Source organism: Orbicella franksi, chromosome 3 (assembly GCF_964199315.1).
Source record: "Orbicella franksi chromosome 3, jaOrbFran1.1, whole genome shotgun sequence".
NCBI classification, from domain to species: Eukaryota; Metazoa; Cnidaria; class Anthozoa; order Scleractinia; family Merulinidae; genus Orbicella; species Orbicella franksi.
Window position 1 is genome coordinate 11,669,280 of NC_138147.1, and position 23,333 is coordinate 11,692,612.

Consider the following 23,333-nt stretch of genomic DNA (forward strand, 5'->3'; position numbering starts at 1 on the left):
GTTATGAGGTTCCTTTGATTTGGCGTGATGACAAAGTCAAACTTCCTGACAATTTTGCTGCAGCTGCTCAACGTCTGAATTTTCTGGAGAAGAAGCTTAATCGTAATCCCGAGATGGCAGAAAGATACAGGAACTGCAACAAGAACTTGTTGAAATGCTAAACAAAGCAGCTTTTCACTTGACCAAGTGGATCTCTAATGAGACAGAAGTGATCGAGCGAATACCAGAATCGGAAAGAGCGCCCTCTATCAAAGTTGTGGAGGAAAGCATCGTAATGCCTATGGAACGTGCTCTTGGTGTCGTTTGGGATACCAGCTCAGATTGTTTTGTCTATGAAGTGGTGAAGAGAGACATTGCGGACACGCGTCGGAAGATTCTGAGCTTGATAGCATCCCTCTTTGATCCGATTGGATTTCTAGCTCCATTTCTGGTCAGAGCAAAAATCTTCCTCCAGCATGTGTGGCAGTTGGGTGTTGGATGGGATGATGCACTGCCACCAGAGTTTCTAAAGGAGTGGTCCAAATGGCAGGAAGAGCTGGATGGAATTGCACAGTTTCACATTCCCCGTTTCTATCGTCACATACCAGACAACCCGTCTGTTATTGACCTTCACATCTTTGGAGATGCCAGTGAACAAGCATTTTGCGCAGTGGCTTATTTCAGATTCTGCTATGTCAGTGGAGCAGTGCGATGTGCATTTGTTACAGCGAAGACTCGGGTAGCCCCGAAGAAACCCTTGAGCATCCCAAGGCTTGAACTGCAGGCTGCTGTTTTGGGTGCAAGATTGGCTGCTGTAGTGATTAAGGAACATGATTACATCATTGATTCCACCTATTATTGGACAGACAGCAGTACTGTGTTTCAGTGGATTCGTGGAGTGTCTAAGCGCCACCCCGCCTTTATTGCTAATAGAATTGGAGAGATCCTGGACAGCACCGAACCCAACCAATGGAACCACTGTCCTGGACAGATAAATCCTGCAGATGATGGCAGCAGGGGACTTCCAGTGAGCTCTATTACTTCTGGGAGTCGTTGGGTAAATGGCCCTGCCTTCTTACACTTACCTGAAGAGAGATGGCCAAAGGGAAATGCAAAGCTTGAAATTCCCAAGCCGTCCGATGATGACCCACAAGCCCAAGAAATGGCCATTACTTGGACTGGTGTGGTGAAAGGTTCAAAGAACGATTTCTTATCTCCAGCGAAATACTCATCTCTAACAAAGCTTCTCAGAGTAACTGCTTACCTGAAACGGTTTATATATAACTGTAAGCACCCCAAATCTGAACGTCACATTGGTTCTTTGTTGGTTGAAGAGATGGAGCAAGCTCGAAAGTTTTGGATCTGCGTTGCCCAAGCAGAATCCTTTCCTCAAGAAGTTGCAGTTCTCAAGTCGAAACAGCATGTTTCAAGCAAGAGCAAATTGGTATCTCTCTCACCATTCCTTGATGGGCATGGAATCATTCGTGCAGGTGGTCGAATTGAGAGAGCCGATATTCCATTTTACAGTCGTCACCCTGTGGTACTAGCACCAGATCATGAGTTGACCCGTCTCATCATCATGAACTGTCACGAGAAATTGAAACATGAAGGAGTGGACCAAGTACGAAATGAGTTGAGACAACAGTATTGGATCTTACGCTGTCGTGCTACAGTGCGAAAGATCCTTCATCAGTGTTCTTACTGCAGAAGGCGAAAAGCGAAACCAGAAGCACCCTTGATGGCAAGTCTACCATATGATCGCTTAAGTGTTGCACCACCATTCTCGAAAGTTGGCGTGGATTTCTTTGGTCCTCTTAAAGTGAAGCATCTTAGAAAAGAGGAGAAGAGATATGGTTGTCTCTTTACTTGCTTGGTGACTAGAGCAGTTCATTTGGAGGTTGCATTTGACTTGTCAACCGATTCCTTCATCATGTGCCTTAGGCGGTTTATGGCTCGAAGAGGTAAACCAACTGTGATTTACTCCGACAATGGAACAAACTTTGTAGGAGCAGACCGTGAGTTACGTGAATGCATCGATGTCTGGAATCAGCATAAGATCGGCAGTGAGTTGAGCCAAGAGGGAATTCAGTGGGTATTTAACCCGCCTGCCGCACCTCATATGGGAGGTGTATGGGAGCGCCTCGTACGATCATGCAAGAAAGCCCTTAATGTTGTTCTACAGAAACAAGTTCTTACTGATGAGGTGTTGCTTACCGCCTTTGCTGAAGTGGAATGGGTTGTGAACAGTCGTCCGCTTACTGAGGTCAGCTCGGATGTGGATGACCTTGAAGCTCTGACACCGAATCATTTCCTCATTGGAAGAGGATCTCTCAACTTACCACCCGGTATCGTTGACGACAAGGAGTTGTCAAGTCGCAAACGTTGGCGACAAGCACAAGTGGTGGCAAATCATATTTGGAGTCGTTGGTTAAGAGAGTACCTACCTGGTTTGATTACTCGAAAGAAATGGACTCAACCTACTGTAAATGTCAAGGTCGGAGATTTGGTGTTAGTGGTTGATCGGGCAGTTTCAAGAGGTTTCTGGCCCCTTGGCAGGATCGTAAAAGTCTTTCCTGGACTTGACAGTATTGTAAGATCAGCAGACGTGAAAACGAAGTTTGGAGTAATGAGACGCCCTGTGACAAAACTTGCCGTCCTTGAAGAGTGTTCGACCAACTAAATCGGGCGAACACGGGGGGAGGATGTTACCGCCGAAGAACAGTATTTTATTTTTGTTTTATTTTGATCGTGACGTTTCGTGTCAATGACATGAAGTAGCTTGCAAAACTTTGTAACCACCCGGCCGGACTCACGTGGAACTGATTTTGTAAAACTTGGACGTGTCTTTGGTTATTAAAAAAGTGGTAAAATCAAATTTGTTGTCGTTATGCGAGTTCATTGGGGACTAAAGAAGTAGCGGCAACACGCTGCTTGAAACTTTTCTTGCTCCCTCACAAGATAATACCACTCTTTAATGGTTGAATATGCCAAAGAAATTGTTAAGGCTACCTTTCTTGTTGCTATGTTTCTTGCATATTGCAAAGATTTATCTACAATATCGATTTTCCAAGGTTGAAATGATTTATTTGGTGGTAGTTCAGACATGGCATTTATAAATATTTTATTTTCCGAAGATTTTCCCGCAATCTTCCCGCTTTTTTCCAAATCCTGCCGGTTCTCATGTTCAGCGGCTTTCCTATTGCAAGAGGGAACACCACTGACCAAGGAAACGAGGAAAAACAAAATGGCTGTCGAAGAGAACGAAAACAGACAGGAGCAACGGCCATTCTTGCCTCAGTGTAATGGCTCTCACTTCGTTGATGACATTTACAGAAAATAGCACTTTTTATCTTGAAATGGCACTGCCTTAGCTGCTGTTTATATGGGAGAAAATATCTTAATTGGCGAGCTTTTCATCTTATCTTTCGAATGCAATGCTGGGGAAATGTGTCGGTACGACGATCTTTGCATCAAGAGCTTAAGAAAATATGAAGGTAACCACCATTTACAGAGACTTATGGGAGAAAGGTACGCTTATTTCTGAGGTTACGTACCAGTAAAAGGCACCGACTAAAACAATTTTATCATCGCATGTTGTTCGAATAAACTGTTGTTTATACATTGTGTTTCGCATTTTTAAGCTGGGGAAAGCTGTGTTTTAGGCAACATTAGCAAAAACTGGCAAAGTTTACATTACTCTCCACACTCTCTCTATGTTCGGCCGCCATATTTAAATCCACATGTGTGCCCCCTGCGCATGCTTGGCAGCCATGCTGTATGGAATTTCTGGCTATGAAATGTTTGCTGATTTAACAATGATTCCACCCTCAATTAGTGAAGGCGAGGCAAGACTAAATAAAGAAGCCAAATTACATTTCTTGCACACAAAAAGTCATCTACAAGAAGACATGTTGACTATTTCAAAAAAGGTACAAAATTTTATTTGTCACATTCTTTCTCCCCAAAGCATACTTACTGAGCAAATTCGTTCGCTTACAAAAGCCCTATATCATACTGTAGTACATGGGAATAACTCAAGACAGATATTAAATACTTGCCATTCTACAACGAGATATGCTTCATCAGTTACGACAGCTCTCATATTGCGTCTCACATCTTCACAATCCAATAACTTCCTTAATTTTCCAACAAATGCGTCCGGGAGGTCATAAATTATTGGATACTTCGTTTGCTTGATATCTTCAATTTCAACCTCGCTCAATGACTCAGTATTCCGAACCATTAGACAGCTGACCTGCAAATCGTTTTGCTTCACGGTCTGATCTCGCATTTAAAGGTGAAACAACGAAAATAAAGGATTCAGTCAGCATGCCAGGAGTCAAAAACAAAGGGTGATAACTGAAAAATCAATGACTTGCCAAAGCAGGTAAAAAAATTAGTGTCTTTCTTCAAAACAACAATGTCCCTTATCGCCTCTTTCTGTTCAACACGGAAGGAAACATTCTCTAAATTGATACCACTCAAAGATTCCTCGAATCCTGGCTCGACGGCCGCCATTGACAATCCCATACAGTATGTAGACATTACGACTGCATACATGAAGACCGGAAGTCCTAGAATCTAGGACTGGAAAATCCATGGAAAATCCTATGTCTCCAGAGCCCTTCGATTCTCGTGCCAAGGCCCCGCCGGCTATGAGGGGCGAAAAGGGCTATGGGGACGAGAATGTCACTTGCCTAATTCACATTATAATATGAAAACAAACTGGCGGCTATCGTGAATAAGCTCTATTTGCTCATAGAACAAAAGCCAATGGAATGCCGCTCTTTTGGAAATGACGCCAACCATCGGGATGAGATTGAATACAAGACACATGCAAGTAGTTCTTTACACTTCATCGTGGTTAGGAGTGGAAAATCTAATGCGTGCTTGCTAATATTTCACGTGCAAATTTGAAGATTTCCTCCACACTGATCTGCAAAATTCAAGTGGATATCCAGACCACCATTCGGTCTTGTTGTTTAGGCTTGACGCTTTTATCCGACAACGTTAATTGAAATAGCTGTAGATCAAACGTATTTTAGATTTTTCAAAACCTTACTTGACAAGTATCTCTCCACGCATATGTTAACCGTTATACCATGCCATAGAAAATACTCGACGGTATTACACTCAACCTTCGTATCGTCCGCAGCGCGTAGCTCGTATTGATTGTGCTGGCCACTGTATTTTCCATGGCATGGTATAAAATATAGTTACGGCTGAAGGCTTGATATTGATATTCTACGGTTTTGGGAATTGCGGGACAAAAAAGACTAAAAAATTAGATAGAATACTCTTATATCGTCCTATGTTGTTTATTTCCTGGAACTGGTTCTTTAACATCCTTTTGTTATTGGTAGTTGCTCTTTCTATGGAAAATATTCATCATCAGCAAGGCAATGTACCGATACATAAGCCATAGTCAGGCAGGGTGCAACGACAATTTAGCTTATCACAGAGGCCAGCCATCAAAAGAGCTGAAGAAACGCAATACTAAAGGTAATTCAGGTTGCGATAATTTCTTAATTAAATTAGGAATCTTGCCATAACATCTTTATCCAGTTCATTTAGGTTTAGCTTTGTTCCATTTAACTTTTTCTTTCTGTCAAAGAGTGAATTTTAATCAAAATTTCCTTTTCAGTTGAGCTATAATGACGGGAACTCACTTTACTCATGCGATGAAAAACAAAATTAAAGCGCAATGCCTAAAGTTGCATGGCCGTGCGAAGTAACGGCAAAAAATGACGGAAGCATTCATTTGTTACCACAACGAGATCATTTCCAGCAATGTTTTCTCTTGGCTCGGCTGTAGCGCTCTCGTCCAGAAGATATTTCGGCCTGACCCATCCACCCATAAGCTTGTTGAAGGGCAACAAAAATCAGCCAAAACAGATGTACATCTGAACTGTTCCTTACGAACAGTCAAAGAACGAAAACAAACTTCCATCATTTAAGAGACGTATCTCAAGCCGTCCTTTTCGCATCAGAAGTGTACGTAGCAGCTCTCGTAAGCTGCCATTCTTTTATTATTGCAGCAGCTGTTATTGTTTTAAGGCCAGGGACATTGTTTCTGTTGTTTGTTTTATTGTTCTCTCAAAGGCTATCAAGCCGTTTATGTCAAAACGTACGAGAGCTGCCTCATGGTCCTTTCACATTGAGGTCCACCCAAGCGTAATTACTTTTACAAGTTGTTTTGGTTTTCTATCTCATTTGACTTGTCCGTGTTTTAAATCTTCGTTCAAGGCCGGCTCGAAAATACTAGTTCTCTTCAATTTCCACCTCCTAAATGGTCCTCCTGACTACTTTGTCTAATACTGAAGATAACGCTTAGTTTATTCTTTCAATATTTTATTAACACGGGCTTGGCGGACAGAATAAGAAATAATTTAGAAGAGAATATCGTTGGAGGAGCATCATCTGCCATATTGTTTCCTTAAGTGAATGGCAAATTGATTCGATCAACCTTTTTTATAGACATGGGACAATTATTGGACTCGCTAACGCCTCGGAGACGCATCATCGTCTATCTAGTCGATATAATCTTATAATTGTCCACGTTCTTGAGTCATAAATCGTCGAATAGTTTCTGTGTCCTTTCGGTTGCCAGGCAGCAACATGATAAAAATTCCGCATTTGATGGTTTTTGGGTTGGTCAGCCATAAATTTGGACTTGCCCCGGCTATGAAAGGTTAGTATAGTTGCTTATTTACACTTTTTTTTTTGTTATAGCAATATTGTTTTTCCGACCGAGGCTGAATATTCTTATTTTTCTGCCGATTTTAGGCTAAAAATATTCTTGTGAATATTCTTAGATTATAAGCCATTATAGCGTAGGACATTTCTGTGTTCGAGTGTATTTGGTGTCTGGATGGTGGTAAAGTAGGTTTAGAGTCAGCATTTGTCTATTTATTTTAAGCATTCAATGACTGACCCTAAGGGAAACAGCTTTGTTATCCCTGGACCCTCAATTAAACTCTCTGTTTCCGTTGGGGCCAGTCATTAAGGTTCTGTTAAACTCTCCAATTCAAGATAAAAACAGAATGCAAAAAAAATATATGCTTGACGCCGCGTGGCACCCAAATTTACCGTGGTTTCAAGGCGTACGCCCTGATCACGCGCAAGTCGAAAATTCAAGTTGTTGTTTCCCTAGGGAGTTAGTGAGTTTTGACCCATGACACGTGATTCGTTCACCTCAAATCAGAAAACGTATTTGAGTTTGGAGGTGGAACAAATCTATTTGTTCATTTATTTATTTTTTGGCTTTCTGTGTGTAGACCGCATTAAAAGTCAGTCATATAAGATTTGCAAAGAATATCTGTTCTCTTTCAACCTTCTCATAGGCATGGGCGGCATGTATTCCTATTACATATGACTGATACATATCAATGCATCATTGCAACGAGCGCGCATCTCTTTACTATTTCCATTGGCGGGTCGACACGAAGCCCACCTTTACTGCCTAGATTGCTTTGGAGAATGGGAGAGTGCACTAAATACTCAAGAAAGTTGTGACAAAAACATCGTTTCCGAGGATTGCGAGGAAGAAAACTGGGTGTGTGGGGTGGAAAGTTTCCAGACAGAAGACGGTTTTGAATTTAATTGTGGATGTTAGACCAAAGAGGAATATAAAGAATACGCAGCTGAAAGTGCAGCCAGCACTAAAGGAACTTCTGTTGTAGCAATGTGTGATACCACCAATTGTAGTCCTGATGAACTGTCTGTAACTGGTGGTAATTGAGGGCAAGAATTTGTGTGGTAAGTGCCTGTTATAACAGAGGAAGTAAAATTGCTGAACGTTAAACATTTTTTCCGTTTATTTGGCTTGAATCTTCTAACTTTATTATAAGGTACGAAAACGTGAGACCCTTTTAGAACTGTTACTAATCTTCAGTTGTTCAACAATCATCGCATGAGAGTAAAACACAAAATGATATCACTAGAAATTCAAACAATGTACACAAAATACGTTACACGACACATGACAATGTAAGCATATTACAGCCACTAAATTCGGAAAACATTCGCGTCTAGGTGTTCTCTAAGAAATACTTATTCTTTTCACTTTTGAATATTTAATTTGAATAGTCTTATTTTCTGAAATGACTAAACTGTTGTTATTTCCTGAATTTACTATTAATTTGTGATAACTTCTAAGATTCTCAAAACCGCCCTATAAATTAATATGTTCAAGTCTACAAGATAAAATAGTAGTTTCGAATATTGCGGATTCATTTTTAAAATTATGTTTGCAAAAGCCTTTACGGATACACAATGACACGACTCTGATGCTATATAATCAGACGAAAAGCATTTTCCTACAAACTCAATGTTGGCCAGTTAGCTTTGTACACTAAAAAAGCTAATAGTATTTAGCAGTCACGTAATAACAAATCAAAAGAGTCTTCCCATCAGTATTGATAGATGCACTGAACAATCTAAAAGGTAAAACAAAGCAACACTGTTAGCTCCTATTCAGTGCAACGTTTAATCACTTTATTAACTTTCTCTCAAGCTTTTGATAATTTCATTTCCTTGCAGGAACAAAGAAAAGCGTCAAGGCGACCACAAACGCACAACGCAAGTATTGTAGTATTTTACATGATAGATTTGCACTTTTGAAACACGTTTTAGGTATCGTGTAAATTAATTCGGTCATCTCAGATCTTCAAGAAGTGCCAAAGTATTGGATTTGTGCGTGACAAAGGAAACTGCACCAAGTCGAAACTTCAATAATATTACTTAATTTCCGATTGTATCATCTCGACATTTAACAAACACTTAAGTACCTTTAGATGTATTGAAGTTCATCTAATCGCCTTTAACAAAGTCCAAGGTAACATCATCACCGATGAGTACAAATGGAGCCCAGTGCTTCACTTCGCTAAATTTCTCAGACTCCCTCAGCCACGCCATGGCGCGCTTTAGAGATTCACCGGCGCTTCTTCCTTCTGCTAGGTGAAGATAGAAACTCTTCATGAACTCCAGAGTGGCTTCGTCGTCAATTGCCCACAGGGACACAAGAACAGAACGAGCACCGGCACCCAAGAAAGCTCGTGCAATTCCAACCACACCCTCAGCCTTAATCTCACCAAGGCCACTATGGCAACAACTTAGCACAACCAGTCCTGCTCGCATTTGAACTCTCATCACATCACTCATTCTTAGCAAGAACTCTTCTTCAACAAGGATGTGGGATTCTCGCGTAGGGTTTGGTGCCAGAGCAATTTCTCCTGTTTCCATTCTACCATGTGCTGCAATGTGCACCAAAGCAACTGAGGGGAGTTTTCTCAACACTTGGGCTTTTGTTGCCTCCTTTCCAGTGAGGGGAATAGTGTTGAGTATTTTCCCAATCATCTGTACTTCCATCTTTGCAAATGGCAGCTCTTCTAGCTTTAACCCATAATAACGAACTTGCTCTAAGCATGGATCACCCACAAGCAGCGCCCCAGACTTCTTGTGGTAATCTGGTAAACAATCTCTGATCAGTTTCAAACTATTCAATGACGGAATGACCCGGATTCTGAAAGACTCGCTTAAGTACTTTGAATTAGAATCCATGAATGCAGCATAAGGAGCCAAGCATAATGGACCTTCCGGAACAAAGATCAGTTCATTGCCATTAATCAAGTCTTTGATGGGGCTAATGATAATGTCATACAGTGTTCTTAAAGGATTGGTATCTGAGTGTGTTTGAGTGTGTTGATCCCTCTTCTTTAACAGGTGTCCCCCGCTTTTCCTATCCAATGAACGATCTTCGCATTTCACACCACTACTGACACCAATTCTCTCACGAGCATTGTGGATTAAAGACTCCAACACTCTGCTCGCATTTTCCTTCGAATTATTATCACTGATTTCTTTTCTTCTTAATTGAAGATCCTTTCCATTTTGAATAATCCAGAAAATTATTTCTCTTTCGTGAACTGCCATAAAGACTGTATCTGAAGGGAGGCAATTTAATGTGTCGCAAGTCATTTTTTCCCCAGTATGTGGTGTTTTAGTTTCGTACTTTGAATTCATAAGATCTCTTAGAGCTTGCGCACGTCCTTGCTCAGCAGCAAACAAAGCCTCAACAACGTCACCTTGTTTTAAAATCAGGCGCCATAATCTGGTATAAACCACATTATGAACATTGCGGTAGCTAATTGTCCACTCATCTTTACCTTCCAGATTCTGCCTAAGATCATTGAACAATCCGACGCTAGAACGATAACAATCAAGGGCTTTCTTCAGAGAACATTGAGATTCAAAGTGAATACCAAGATTACCATAGGAAGTTGCTTCTCCAGCTCTGTCTCCCACCTCTTTGGCAATTTTTAGATCTAGTTCATGGTACTCGATGGCTTTTTTGAAATCTCCCAGACGCCCATAAGCATTGCCAAGATTACCATAGGACCTTCCTTCTCCAGCCCTGTCTCCCACTTCTTTGGCAATTTTTAGATGACGTTCATGGTACTCGATGGCTTTTTTGAAATCTCCCAGACTGTCATAAGCATTGCCAAGATTACCATAGGAGCTTCCTTCTCCAGCCCTGTCTCCCACTTCTTTGGCAATTTTTAGATCTAGTTCATGGTACTCGATGGCTTTTTTGAAATCTCCCAGACTGTGATAAGCATTGCCAAGATTAGCATACGACCTTCCTTCTCCAGCCCTGTCTCCCACTACTTTGGCAATTTTTAGATGACGTTCATGGTACTCGATGGCTTTTTTGAAATCTCCCAGACTGTGATAAGCATTGCCAAGATTAGCATAGGAGCTTCCTTCTCCAGCCCTGTCTCCCACTTCTTTGGCAATTTTTAGATGACGTTCATGGTACTCGATGGCTTTTTTGAAATCTCCCAGACTGTGATAAGCATTGCCAAGATTAGCATAGGAGCTTCCTTCTCCAGCCCTGTCTCCCACTTCTTTGGCAATTTTTAGACGACGTTCATGGTACTCGATGGCTTTTTTGAAATCTCCCAGACTGTGATAAGCATTGCCAAGATTACCATAGGAGCTTCCTTCTCCAGCCCTGTCTCCCACTTCTTTGGCAATTTTTAGATCTAGTTCATGGTACTCGATGGCTTTTTTGAAATCTCCCAGACTGTGATAAGCATTGCCAAGATTAGCATAGGAGCTTCCTTCTCCAGCCCTGTCTCCCACTTCTTTGGCAATTTTTAGATCTAGTTCATGGTACTCGATGGCTTTTTTGAAATCTCCCAGACGCCCATAAGCATTGCCAAGATTACCATAGGAGCTTCCTTCTCCAGCCCTGTCTCCCACTTCTTTGGCAATTTTTAGACGACGTTCATGGTACTCGATGGCTTTTTTGAAATCTCCCAGACGCCCATAAGCATTGCCAAGATTACCATAGGAGCTTCCTTCTCCAGCCCTGTCTCCCACTTCTTTGGCAATTTTTAGATGACGTTCATGGTACTCGATGGCTTTTTTGAAATCTCCCAGACTGTGATAAGCATTGCCAAGATTAGCATAGGAGCTTCCTTCTCCAGCCCTGTCTCCCACTTCTTTGGCAATTTTTAGATGACGTTCATGGTACTCGATGGCTTTTTTGAAATCTCCCAGACTGTGATAAGCATTGCCAAGATTAGCATAGGAGCTTCCTTCTCCAGCCCTGTCTCCCACTTCTTTGGCAATTTTTAGATGACGTTCATGGTACTCGATGGCTTTTTTGAAATCTCCCAGACTGTGATAAGCATTGCCAAGATTAGCATACGACCTTCCTTCTCCAGCCCTGTCTCCCACTTCTTTGGCAATTTTTAGATCTAGTTCATGGTACTCGATGGCTTTTTTGAAATCTCCCAGACTGTGATAAGCATTGCCAAGATTACCATAGGAGCTTCCTTCTCCAGCCCTGTCTCCCACTTCTTTGGCAATTTTTAGACGACGTTCATGGTACTCGATGGCTTTTTTGAAATCTCCCAGACTGTCATAAGCATTGCCAAGATTACCATAGGACCTTCCTTCTCCAGCCCTGTCTCCCACTTCTTTGGCAATTTTTAGACGACGTTCATGGTACTCGATGGCTTTTTTGAAATCTCCCAGACTGTCATAAGCATTGCCAAGATTACCATAGGACCTTCCTTCTCCAGCCCTGTCTCCCACTTCTTTGGCAATTTTTAGACGACGTTCATGGTACTCGATGGCTTTTTTGAAATCTCCCAGACTGTGATAAGCATTGCCAAGATTACCATAGGAGCTTCCTTCTCCAGCCCTGTCTCCCACTTCTTTGGCAATTTTTAGATCTAGTTCATGGTACTCGATGGCTTTTTTGAAATCTCCCAGACTGTGATAAGCATTGCCAAGATTAGCATACGACCCTCCTTCTCCAGCCCTGTCTCCCACTTCTTTGGCAATTTTTAGATGACGTTCATGGTACTCGATGGCTTTTTTGAAATCTCCCAGACTGTGATAAGCATTGCCAAGATTAGCATAGGAGCTTCCTTCTCCAGCCCTGTCTCCCACTTCTTTGGCAATTTTTAGATGACGTTCATGGTACTCGATGGCTTTTTTGAAATCTCCCAGACTGTCATAAGCATTGCCAAGATTACCATAGGACCTTCCTTCTCCAGCCCTGTCTCCCACTTCTTTGGCAATTTTTAGATGACGTTCATGGTACTCGATGGCTTTTTTGAAATCTCCCAGACTGTGATAAGCATTGCCAAGATTAGCATACGACCTTCCTTCTCCAGCCCTGTCTCCCACTTCTTTGGCAATTTTTAGATCTAGTTCATGGTACTCGATGGCTTTTTTGAAATCTCCCAGACTGTGATAAGCATTGCCAAGATTAGCATAGGAGCTTCCTTCTCCAGCCCTGTCTCCCACTTCTTTGGCAATTTTTAGACGACGTTCATGGTACTCGATGGCTTTTTTGAAATCTCCCAGACTGTGATAAGCATTGCCAAGATTACCATAGGACCTTCCTTCTCCAGCCCTGTCTCCCACTTCTTTGGCAATTTTTAGATCTAGTTCATGGTACTCGATGGCTTTTTCGAAATCTCCCAGATGGTAGTAGGCGTTGCCAAGATTACCATAGGAGCTTCGTTTCCCAGCCCTGTCTTCCACTTCTTTGGGAACGTTGATGTAATAGGTTCCTTCTCCTGTATTAGCTTTCATATCTTTGGTAGTATTCGGTGAAGTGGTGGTATTTTTCTATGAGACAAAAACTTATGTCAGTTAATGACGAAAGCGTGAATATTTACCCAAAAAGTGTACAAAGTGCTAAATTCGGGATTTATATAGCTGAAACTATCCATAACGTTCCAAAACAACGCTTTGGTGGTTAAACAGGTCTAGCCTGAACCAATGAACCGGTGAAAGTCTTGGGAATCTTTATTTCGAGTGATGGTATGGGCAATGAACGGAAGAACTTTACTAAGAAAGTGGATAATCTTAAGACAAAAGTTGCAGCTTGGCGTTTGCGTAAACGTTCTCTGTTTGGGAGTGTCTCAAATTCTTTACTCAGTTTCCAAACACTCCAAACAAATATGCATCTCTAACCCAATCGCTACCTTTCCAATTCTTATGGAAAAACAAAGCAGATAAAAGCAACAGAGAAGTTTTATATCAGGATTATGGCGATGGTGGTTTGCAGTTGAAATTAAGTGCCTGCACTTAACGTGGCCGCTTAACTGATGACGAAGAAGATGATACTTGGTCAGCAATTCCAAAATTTTATTTTATAAAATATGGGGTTGTTTTACCACGTTTTTTACCACAATTCCGTTGAAATGGGTGTCTTTACGCTGCATGATGTAATTGACGCCCACGGTAGTTTTTTACCAATTGAACTGTTCCAACAGCGTTATGGAATTAATTGTAATTTTTTCAAATATTTGCAAGTAATCTCTGCGTTCCCAAGTGCCTTACGGAAAAACGCCAAGGAGCGTGCTAAGCCTAATGTCAACTTTTTATTCGGCAGCACGTTATTTCAATTATCCTCGGTCTTAACCATCAACTGCTTGAAACTTAGCTGTAAAGACTATTATTGGCTTTTTCTCAATGAACGGAAGCCTCAGGCCACTGGTCCAATAAAATGGGACCGCAACTTTGCTCCGACGGCTTTGCCATGGAACCAAATCTTTAATAGAGTGAAGTCTATTTGTAGAGAGAATCAACTGAGAGAATTTTACTTTAAACTAATTGATCGCATTGTCGTTACGAAGAAAGAGCTTAGTCTCTATGGAATTACAGACAATAATAGATGTTTCTACTGTGGTGAGCCTGACTCAGTTCTTGAAACATTTCAAAACTGTAGTAGAACAACTTCTTTTCACAATCGGCTGTTGAACTAGTTCAATGAGATGCATAACAACTCAATATTCCCGGAAAACTACGTATTATTGCTTGGTATGGCGTGTGGGAAGGGTAATAACAATGTTAGAAAATTTAATCTATGTTTATTATATGCTAAATATTACCTACATTATCACAAGGTAAATGAGAGGAATCTTGACTGGATTGAATTTACTACAAAAGTAAATTACAAGTTAAGAATAGAAAATCAAGTTTCTGGTATTCTTTTATGATGCTTCTTCGCATTTTGTCCTGTTAATGCTTTTAAAAGGCATTAGATTGATAAAAGGACATGCCATTTTAAAGATAAGGGTAAATTGCAATTCGAAAAATACATGTATTGCCGTTACGCATGTGAAGCTCCTTAAAATAATTGTTAAAAGTAAGTAGGGTGAAGAAGCTGTCTTGTACTGCAAGTCGTTTTTATAGCTCTGTTGTATTGTAAGTAGTGTACGTAGCTTTTGTTATTGTTTTAGTGTAAAGTAGCAGCAAAAGTATCTTAAAGTGTAAGCAAACATAATAACATAAATCCATAAAAAAACCAAAGTATATTAATTTTGCCCTTGGATTGCGATGACTTTGTTTGAAGTCTAATGTTAGAATTACAAAAATATAATTATGCTGACAATTATTCCAGGGCGCTGCCAATCAATTTACCCTTCTTCTGTATAAGGTGGCTGGTTATAATATTAATAATCTTAATGTTTTACTTCCTTAGCATAGAGGAGAGACGTCAAAATGCCTTCGTTTTGCTGAATGCGGCCTTTGTTTAGTTTAACAATATAGTTACAGAAAGAGTGAAAAAATTGTAAATAGTAAACACAAGGTAAGATAATATATACATGTACTCGTTACAAGATAAAATAAAAGATAAAACCACCCCTCTCCCCTAATCACTGATGAACTGGCCCTTAACCCGAAGCGCACCATTCTTTCTATCAATAAAATGGGGGCAAGGGGTGGTCTCAATTTTTAATTTAAATTGTCCAACAGTGTAAGTGTTGAAGTAGTTTGATTAGCAATGGCCGCTCCCAGTAGAAACCATGCCTTGTCGCATTTCCAAACAGCGAGAAGAGAGGTGAAAATGTGATGCGGAGCGGAGTGTTGCCGAAGATCTTCATACATCTTCATACACGTTCTTGCTGGCAAATTGACGTAAAGATGAGCACGTACGTATCGCGGAATTGATGACTGCCGTAGTTTCCATTCTCTATCTCCTCGATACCGTAAAAAAAGATCGCGGACGATGTTTATTCATATGCTTATGCTTTCAGCAGCGCGTTTTCATTTGATGTAAGCACAGGCATAAGTTTTCCTTTTTGCGTTTCCATTTGACAATCACATCATGAGCTCGAGATTTCTATGACTTGCTAGATGACGAGGGCTCAGCTCCACTCAGCTATCACGCCTACAAATCGAGACCGAATAATCTAATTGTTTGAGTATAAATCTACAAGTTGTTAAAAACTTTATCTAAGTTCTTTTCACGGACACTTCGAAAAGATAAAGAAGCGGCCGCCATTTTGTTAACAACCGCAGGCTACAAGAGTACTCGCACTCTACAATTAGATTATGAGCTCGAGATTTTTTATGAGGTAATAGTTGATGAGGCCTTCGGCCTCGTCAACTATCTCCTCATAGAAATCGAGAGGGAATAATCTAATTTTTTATTAGAATTCCGACTGAAATAAACGCAAATAACGGTTTCTAATTATTTTGCTACGCATTATTAAACTTTACGTTTCAACGAAATCAAAAGTTCAAAAACTTCGGAAAAACGTCCACAATAGTACATGAGTAGCTCAGCCAATCAGATTGCAGCATCTGCATTAGTATAATAGTAGAATTCTACTAAAATAAAATAGATATTAAGTAGCGTAATCAATAAAGAGAACAGCATCAGTGACAGAATGCTTGTATATATAGAGAAAACGGATACAAACAAAAAGATGTTTTCTATTTCGTCTTATTTTAATTCTCGAACTGTAAATTATCTTTGCTCGAGTCATTGTTACGTTAACAGCTCGTGCTAGCTCTTTGCTTCTAATTAAGCAATCCACCACTCTTTCTATTGGTTTACTGGCGCAATAAACTACGCGGGATGTTGGGAGAACACGAGAAAAGTTTGTAAGTCACTCGCCTAACGGCTCGTTATTTACATACTTTTCGAGTGTTCCCCCAACGTCCCAAGTGGTTTATTGCGCCGGTGAACCCAAAGAAAGAGTGGTCTATTGCTTTTATGAAATAACTATTGAAAAAGTCTGTCAATGAGGAGAAAATTTATTGTACTTTCGCGATCAAGTTGCTTATTGTCATCAAATTCATGACATGACGCGACAAACCAATCACAGCGCCTGAAAGAATGAAAGCACAGACTCCGGCCCGGATACGAAATCCGCAGAGCAAAGCGACGAAAACATTTCACGCTAAGAAAGTTTTAAGAAAGGAAAGGAAAAGGTTATCGGTGAAAGGCAAAAAGCATATTAATTAACTCCAAGGAATCGGTGGACTCGGTCATCACGAAAGTAAAAGGCTGTACGAAAAGTGTGCAAATAGTCCAAACTTCATGTGCTGCGAACTGATTCAACGCAATTTTAAACGATAACTTTCCAAAGTTTTGCGAATGGAATAAAGGTTAGTAACAGAAACGCTGCCTCCGAAATTTATTCAGAATATATTTACTTATGCTGGAGGCTATGAAGTCCGTGTTTCTCTCTGTATTTTGCTAAATGAAAACTATTGCTTGAAAGCTAAGCTTGTGGAAGTCAAATTCATTTATCGTGTTATGGATGCATCCATTGAGTTTAAACTCAAAATTTCTGATAGGAAGAAATCTTTTCCCTGCTTTTTTGACAACCCAAATTGATCAGTCAAACCCAGATGACTTCGTCCTCCACAGACCGTGGAAAGTGCCGAAATAGGGGTTTAAAACGTCCGTAATCTTAATCCAAGCGTAACCGAAGTCGGCGTAAAAGTTTTGCCATGGAAAAAAAGATAAAGCTTTATATGACCAACTTCTGGTCCTGTTTTTCCCTGCAAATTTCCGTGTATATGTTGAATGAAAAGATATTCGTGTTATTGATATCTCAGCCAGCGAAAGGCAAAACTGTTTATTACATTTGTTATCGCTAGAGTTCCGAGTTGTCTAGTTCCCGCGTAGAGCTGCCATAGATCGAAAACCGTTGTTTACCGGTTCAATAGAACATAGGTTTAGCAACTCTATTGACCAATCAGAGCGTGCGTAGTATCTCAGGTATTTTATAATGAGTAATAGAAGTATATCTCATTACACGTTTCCGTACAAGAGTTTTCTTGTACAACATATATCAAGTCCGGCATTATTTAATCTCCCCTTTAAAGCCGAGAATATATCTTCCTCTAGCATTACTTACCTGGCCCTTCACGGAGAGAGTTTCGGGATTGCTCTTTGCTTCTTGTAATTTAACTCGATCTCCAACACACCTGGCTCGTAAATCTAGTAATATCTTGTTAGTCTTGTCAATCTGCTTAGGGTTAAGGCACATGACATAATTAAAATACAACGGGTCAAGTGACTGAATATTCCCCCAGCTTGGGGAATATCCGAGAGATGTTCCCCAATTTTCAAGACTGCGCGTATTACGAAAAATATTTGAAGGATAATAAACACAATAGCCTACATTTGGCGCGACAATATGCTCGGATATTCGTCAAAGGACATTATATAATAGCTTCTCGGAGCAGATAATGTCCGTGGAAGAATATTCGAGCATATTTTCGCGTCCAATGGAGACAGTTGTTAGATATACTAAGAAATTCGTTTAATAACTTCTATTTATGTTCATATTATTTATTGCGTTCGACGAAGGAGAACGCATAGTATTCCCAGGGGATTTAAAATGTCCCGCGGTTATCGATCGCGGTCGATGCCATATGATTTCAGGGTTTGGACGTCATCTTGGAGTGGCTGCCTGCCTGGCTGGCTGGCTGACTGCGTGGCACAAATGGCCTCGATCTCATGTGAGACTTTTTCGGCCGCCGGGAACTTGTAATGGCGCGTTGCGTGTCAAATCTACAAATCAAAGGTCTTGTTCTCATTCATAACATGGAGAAATTATTGCTTTGAGATTTAAAATAGAAAGGAAAAATACAAATCAATGTTCAGGTGGCCTCAGAATGGAAGATCAACGAGTACAGAGTCCTCAAACCATAACGATCGGTTGTACGTTTTCAAGTAAGTTAAGTTCTGAATATCGATCGCGGAGTTAAAGCAGTTTCCCGGACTTTAGAAAACAAAAATAGTAATATACATTATTGTATGGCCAGCTCTGTGAGCGGGCAAGATGAATCAAATCCTGCGCTGTGATTGGCTACCCCAGCGGGCAAGATCGAGCTATCTTGCCCGCTCGGGACTACCCGCCGTGTCCCGCAAGAAAAATTTCCCCGAAAGCCACATAGTAAATCCTTTATTGACCAAGCTTGTTCGGTCAAGATAACTGGATATTGACCTCGTTCTTTTTTTGCGAGGTTATGGACCTCGACTCTGTCTCAGTCCATAAACACGCAAAAAAGAACTTAGCCAATATCCAGCTATCTTGACCTCACACTTGGTCAATAACCCATATGTATTACTTCGAAGTTGAATTTAACTTTTGGAACGATTGCTAACGCCACGGCCGATAAAATGAATGCAACAGTCGGAGACGTCGTCGGCAAAAGCTCAAGCTTTCGCTTTAGTGTGAAGAATTAATTTGAACATGCTGCTGTGCAGTGAAGCGCGTTAGCGAAAATTTTGAACATTTTTTGCTTTTACATAGGTTTCTTCACCTCGGGTGAATAAAAATTCATTGTTATTGAGCTTGCTGTTGCATTTCTTTTCAATTGGTTCCGTGTATTTATGAATTTAGGAATTTAGGATTTAAAAGTGAACAGAAACTTGTTGCACGCTGGATTGCTGCATATTTAATTTACGGCGACCTCCACGCGGTTTGTTTAGTTTATTCGGTTTCATTCAAATATATTTTTTGGAGTCTTATACAGCTTATCACAGAACTGCTGAGAAAAGAACTAAGTGGCCACTAATTTAATACGGTTGAAATACGATTGATCTGAAAAATTGGCTTGTTTTTGTCGCGTTTTTGATTTACAACTTTCATCTTTCATTCGCAGCGCTGTAATGTTTCGTCATGCGGCGAAGAAATTATTTCATTTCTTGGTTTCAAATTGGTTTTTACTCGTGTCTTTCGCTTTTATTTTCCTTTGTTTTCTCAAATGTTGGCCGTTATATATAATGCAATAATGGAAACTTTTCGTTTTGTCCTCTGAAGTCAATGAGTTAAAACTTATTTCCCCTATTCAGTTTTCTCGGCTTCTGTTGGGCATTTTGTCGCACGGCAATGAAGTAATATAATTTCTTGTTTTCTTATCAGTTTTACACATCAGGTCGAGTTCTTTTTGTTGATATTTTTTTAATATTTTAGCTCTTTATTTATTCAACTTTAAATAAGCGACGTCGACTTGAAACCTGATCTTGTGTGTGTGTGCTAGTTTTACATACCAGTTTATGAACAGTGTGCCAAACACCTCATTTATCATGAATTTGTGTAAGTATTACAATTAAGTGTTCTTTTGGTGTAGAAGTGAACACTATTATTCAAAATATGTGTTCGTCATGAAAATCAACAAAAATAAATCGGGTTTCAAGAGTAATATTTATTCTGAAGACAGTATCCAAAGGTTTTAACTGTATTGACTCGAACGCACTCAGCTAATCCATGATTATTACTAGTATTATTTATATCAAGAGGGCACGGTAACGAATCCTACAATCTGATTGATTTTTTAGCGTGGTCCGGATTTTCCTATCTCTAACTTTGGTCTCGGTAACGTCTTCATATCGGGTGTTATCGTCGTGTTGATCAATTTTCGTGAGTGAACTAACTGTAATCGTGTATCTTTGCCCTTTTGTACACTTCCATCGACGATTTATCAACACAAGGCAGTGGCGGATCTAGTCCCCGGATCTAGTCTAGTACTTTTGTTACAATTACACACCTTAATCTTTAAGTTGTTCTATGAGTTGCCAAGCAACTGAGCGTATAAAAATTGGCTTTCAAACTGTATATTATTTCCTAAAACTATTCTTCCTTTAAGTCGGAGATGGCTACTCGTTTCTCCTGATGAGAATTTCAATCAAGTCGCCCCTTGAGGTAACAACTCAAACTCCCAAGATTGTACAATGGAGAAGGGGTTTGATAGAAGCCTCCTTAGATTTTTGCAATTACAATTTACTTTGAAATCATTGTGACTTTTGTAAATAGCCTGAAGCTACCATAACCACAGCTAGAGGGCTTCTTGACGGCCTATTATGCTTGGCGGGATTTTAGCGACATTTACTTATAAGGCAGACAGAACACAACTTTTTCTAATTTACCCCTTAACAACATTCGCTAAAATCGCTGTAGGTAACACAATAGTTCCTTTTACAGCTGGCAAAGAACACGAATAATTGATGTTATAAAGGATACTACCAATCCCTTCTCACACCACGATATGGCGTCTCCATAACACTCTAGGTGCTCACAAGCACTTGCACCTACAATAAATAATTTAATATCAGGTCAAAAATACTATCTACAATGCGCAGGTGGAACCATCCAAGACCTGATTTATTCCTGTTAAAAGCCATATTCGTCATTTGGTATTGGAGTCGAAATAGCTTCAAATGAAGGCTCATGCGAGGGAATATCGTTAAAAAGATATTAATGTCATTTGCATTTGAAGAGTTCGATACGATAGCTGTCGACTTAGCAAATTGAAGCACGTTTTTCATGCGTCTGTCCTGCTATTGATCATGAATTTCGTCATAACATTGTCAAAATACCTGTGGATCCACGAGGTGATAGCCGAGTGGATCCGCAGACTGGCTACTTTGACAATGTTATGACGAAATTTATTGTCAATGACAAGACAGACGCATGAAAAACTGGCGTCAATTTGTTCTTTTACAATAATAAATTGTCAAATTCCGCTCAGCCGCTCTTGCTCCTCGCGTCAACATCGCATAAGTTATAAATTCAGGCGTCTCTTTGCATCTTGACAAAGAAAATTAGCCAACGAGCGCGCGATAAGTTCTGCAGTTATTGTAAAATTCATGTTATAAATCAGTTGAGTCAAGGATTTTACCTGTTTCTATGGCCTTAATCAAAGTTGGTTCCAAATTGACGGCAGCCGTTACATCATTCAGGGCCTCATGGAAATTCCCTGAGTAATAGAATTGAAAAAAACATTTCATGCACAGAAGACGAAGAAGTAGCGAAAAAGTAAAAGCGATAAGAGGTCACGAGATTGTAGAGATATGCAATGTGCGTGTCTTCTTTCAATGCTCAGACCCCTCTCAACTTAGTGGCACACAACGGATCTGTTCCGATCCTTGAAATACGGATGACTCCCGATAACTCAAACCTCCTAGGGGGCACATTATGGGGAGTCATCGGGTGATGGGAACAAACGACCGGGCAGTGGGGAATAAAACTGTTGCGTTTTAATCAGGTTTAATACTGAGAAAGAGTAAAACTTGAACGATTCTTTGCCAACACAACCAAGTAAATTAGATCTGAGGGGAATAAAATAAGACAAGCTAAACAGCAGACCAATAAGGTTTTGGATTACCATCGCGTGAAGCGAGCTGAATTGCTACATTTTTCAAAGGTCGTCTTAGATTGATAGTAGGGACATTCCAAATGCAATTAACATATTTTTTATGCAGCAGCATCACTTAGCATCTCTCTTGACTTGACAATTAAGTTTTTATTTCTATGGACTAATAGTTTTCCCCGGAAAGTTAGTTTCCCAATATAATCTGTTCAAATGATAGTTTCTATTATAATCATTGAAAGGCTGAACGCAAAGAAAGCAACAACTTCTCTTGATTGTTGGATAAATTTGAAAATGACAAGATCAAAATCTTACCGAGATGGTAATAAGCTGTTGCCCTGTTGCTGTACAGCTTGGCATTCAGCTGAAAATCCTTACAGTTCACATGAATTCCCTCTGTGTAGAAGTATATCGCGTTACAAACTTCTTTTCTTGTGAATGCTTTGTCACCTTCTTCCTGATAGACTTCTACTATCGCTGAAAAAGCAAAGCAGATTTGATTAATAACTTATTTTGTACGGCTAAGCATTGTTTAATTTGTTTCCCTTACATTGTCCATTTTCTTGCAGAGTGAGACAGGCCTTATGCGCCACTCTGGCGCAAGGAGTTAGGTGAACGAGAGGTGAACACAGCTATGCGCAGCTAACATTATGTATTACTAGATTTTATATCCGAGCCTAAATTAACCCTGAAAAACACGTCTGAATAAAATGGCATTTAAGTCTTTTCAGTTCTTTTCTGTGAAACAGTCTGTGAGTTGTCACTTTATTGCAGTAGTTACCATTTTTAACTAAATATCATTCTGTGAGTGTTTTATCAAAAAACACTTTAAGGCTTGTTTACAGTAGCGCATAAGCATAACCCGACATACGCAGACGCAGTAACATGTTGATAATTAGCGACTTTTGTTTGGGAAAAGGCGCTAATTATTACCATATTGCTGCATCTGCGTATGTCGGTTTATGCTTATGGCAATACGCTAGTGTAAACCAGCCTTTAGTCCACCCCAGTCTCGTTACACTACTACGTAGTGGAAGATAAAAGTGGTCAACGTGAACAGTTGTTTGTATCTCGGAGAAGCTTTACATGTAAGCCAAGCGGTTAATGATATACTCTTTTTTATGAAGAAAAACAAGATATCAAATCACTGATTAACAACGTGATGTGCCCAGCTTTTGGGTCGAATTAAAATACAGTATAAGTGGTACTTTGATCAAATTTTTACCCCTTGAATTTTTAGGTTAATCATACAATTCTACGAAAGATTATAAACACCGTTTACTGTATGCGGATATCTGCATTGGTTCTGGTGATATTTAAGTTCGAAAATGGGTCAACTATGCAAATGAGAGGACTGATGACGTCATACACTCAACCAAATATTACACCAAGTATACAAGTAGAGCTATCTCGGTCAATTTGCA

General features: G+C 40.1%; 2 protein-coding genes across 9 annotated transcripts in view; one reads left to right on the plus strand and one right to left on the minus strand.

The window, feature by feature from the left end:
- Positions 1 to 274: 274 nt before the first annotated feature.
- On the plus strand, positions 275 to 2,659 carry LOC145482311 (uncharacterized). Its single transcript, XM_081460968.1, has one exon. The coding sequence runs from the start codon at positions 275 to 277 to the stop codon at positions 2,657 to 2,659; it is 2,385 nt and encodes a 794-aa protein (XP_081317094.1).
- A 3,300-nt stretch (positions 2,660 to 5,959) lies between these two features.
- LOC145481218 (uncharacterized) overlaps positions 5,960 to 23,333 on the minus strand; it is a 35,027-nt gene continuing 17,653 nt past the window's right edge. For 7 of the 8 annotated variants that reach the window (XM_081459657.1, XM_081459656.1, XM_081459654.1 and 4 more), the window contains 6 exons: positions 22,225 to 22,386; positions 21,439 to 21,516; positions 20,781 to 20,848; positions 17,667 to 17,777; positions 8,769 to 13,131; positions 5,960 to 8,417 (listed from right to left, as the gene is read on the minus strand). In XM_081459657.1, the coding sequence (XP_081315783.1) occupies positions 8,791 to 13,131; positions 17,667 to 17,777; positions 20,781 to 20,848; positions 21,439 to 21,516; positions 22,225 to 22,386 (4,760 nt within the window). In that variant the 3' untranslated portion in view covers positions 5,960 to 8,417; positions 8,769 to 8,790. The remainder of the gene's footprint in view (positions 8,418 to 8,768; positions 13,132 to 17,666; positions 17,778 to 20,780; positions 20,849 to 21,438; positions 21,517 to 22,224; positions 22,387 to 23,333) is intronic. The other variant, XM_081459658.1, reaches the window with a different exon arrangement.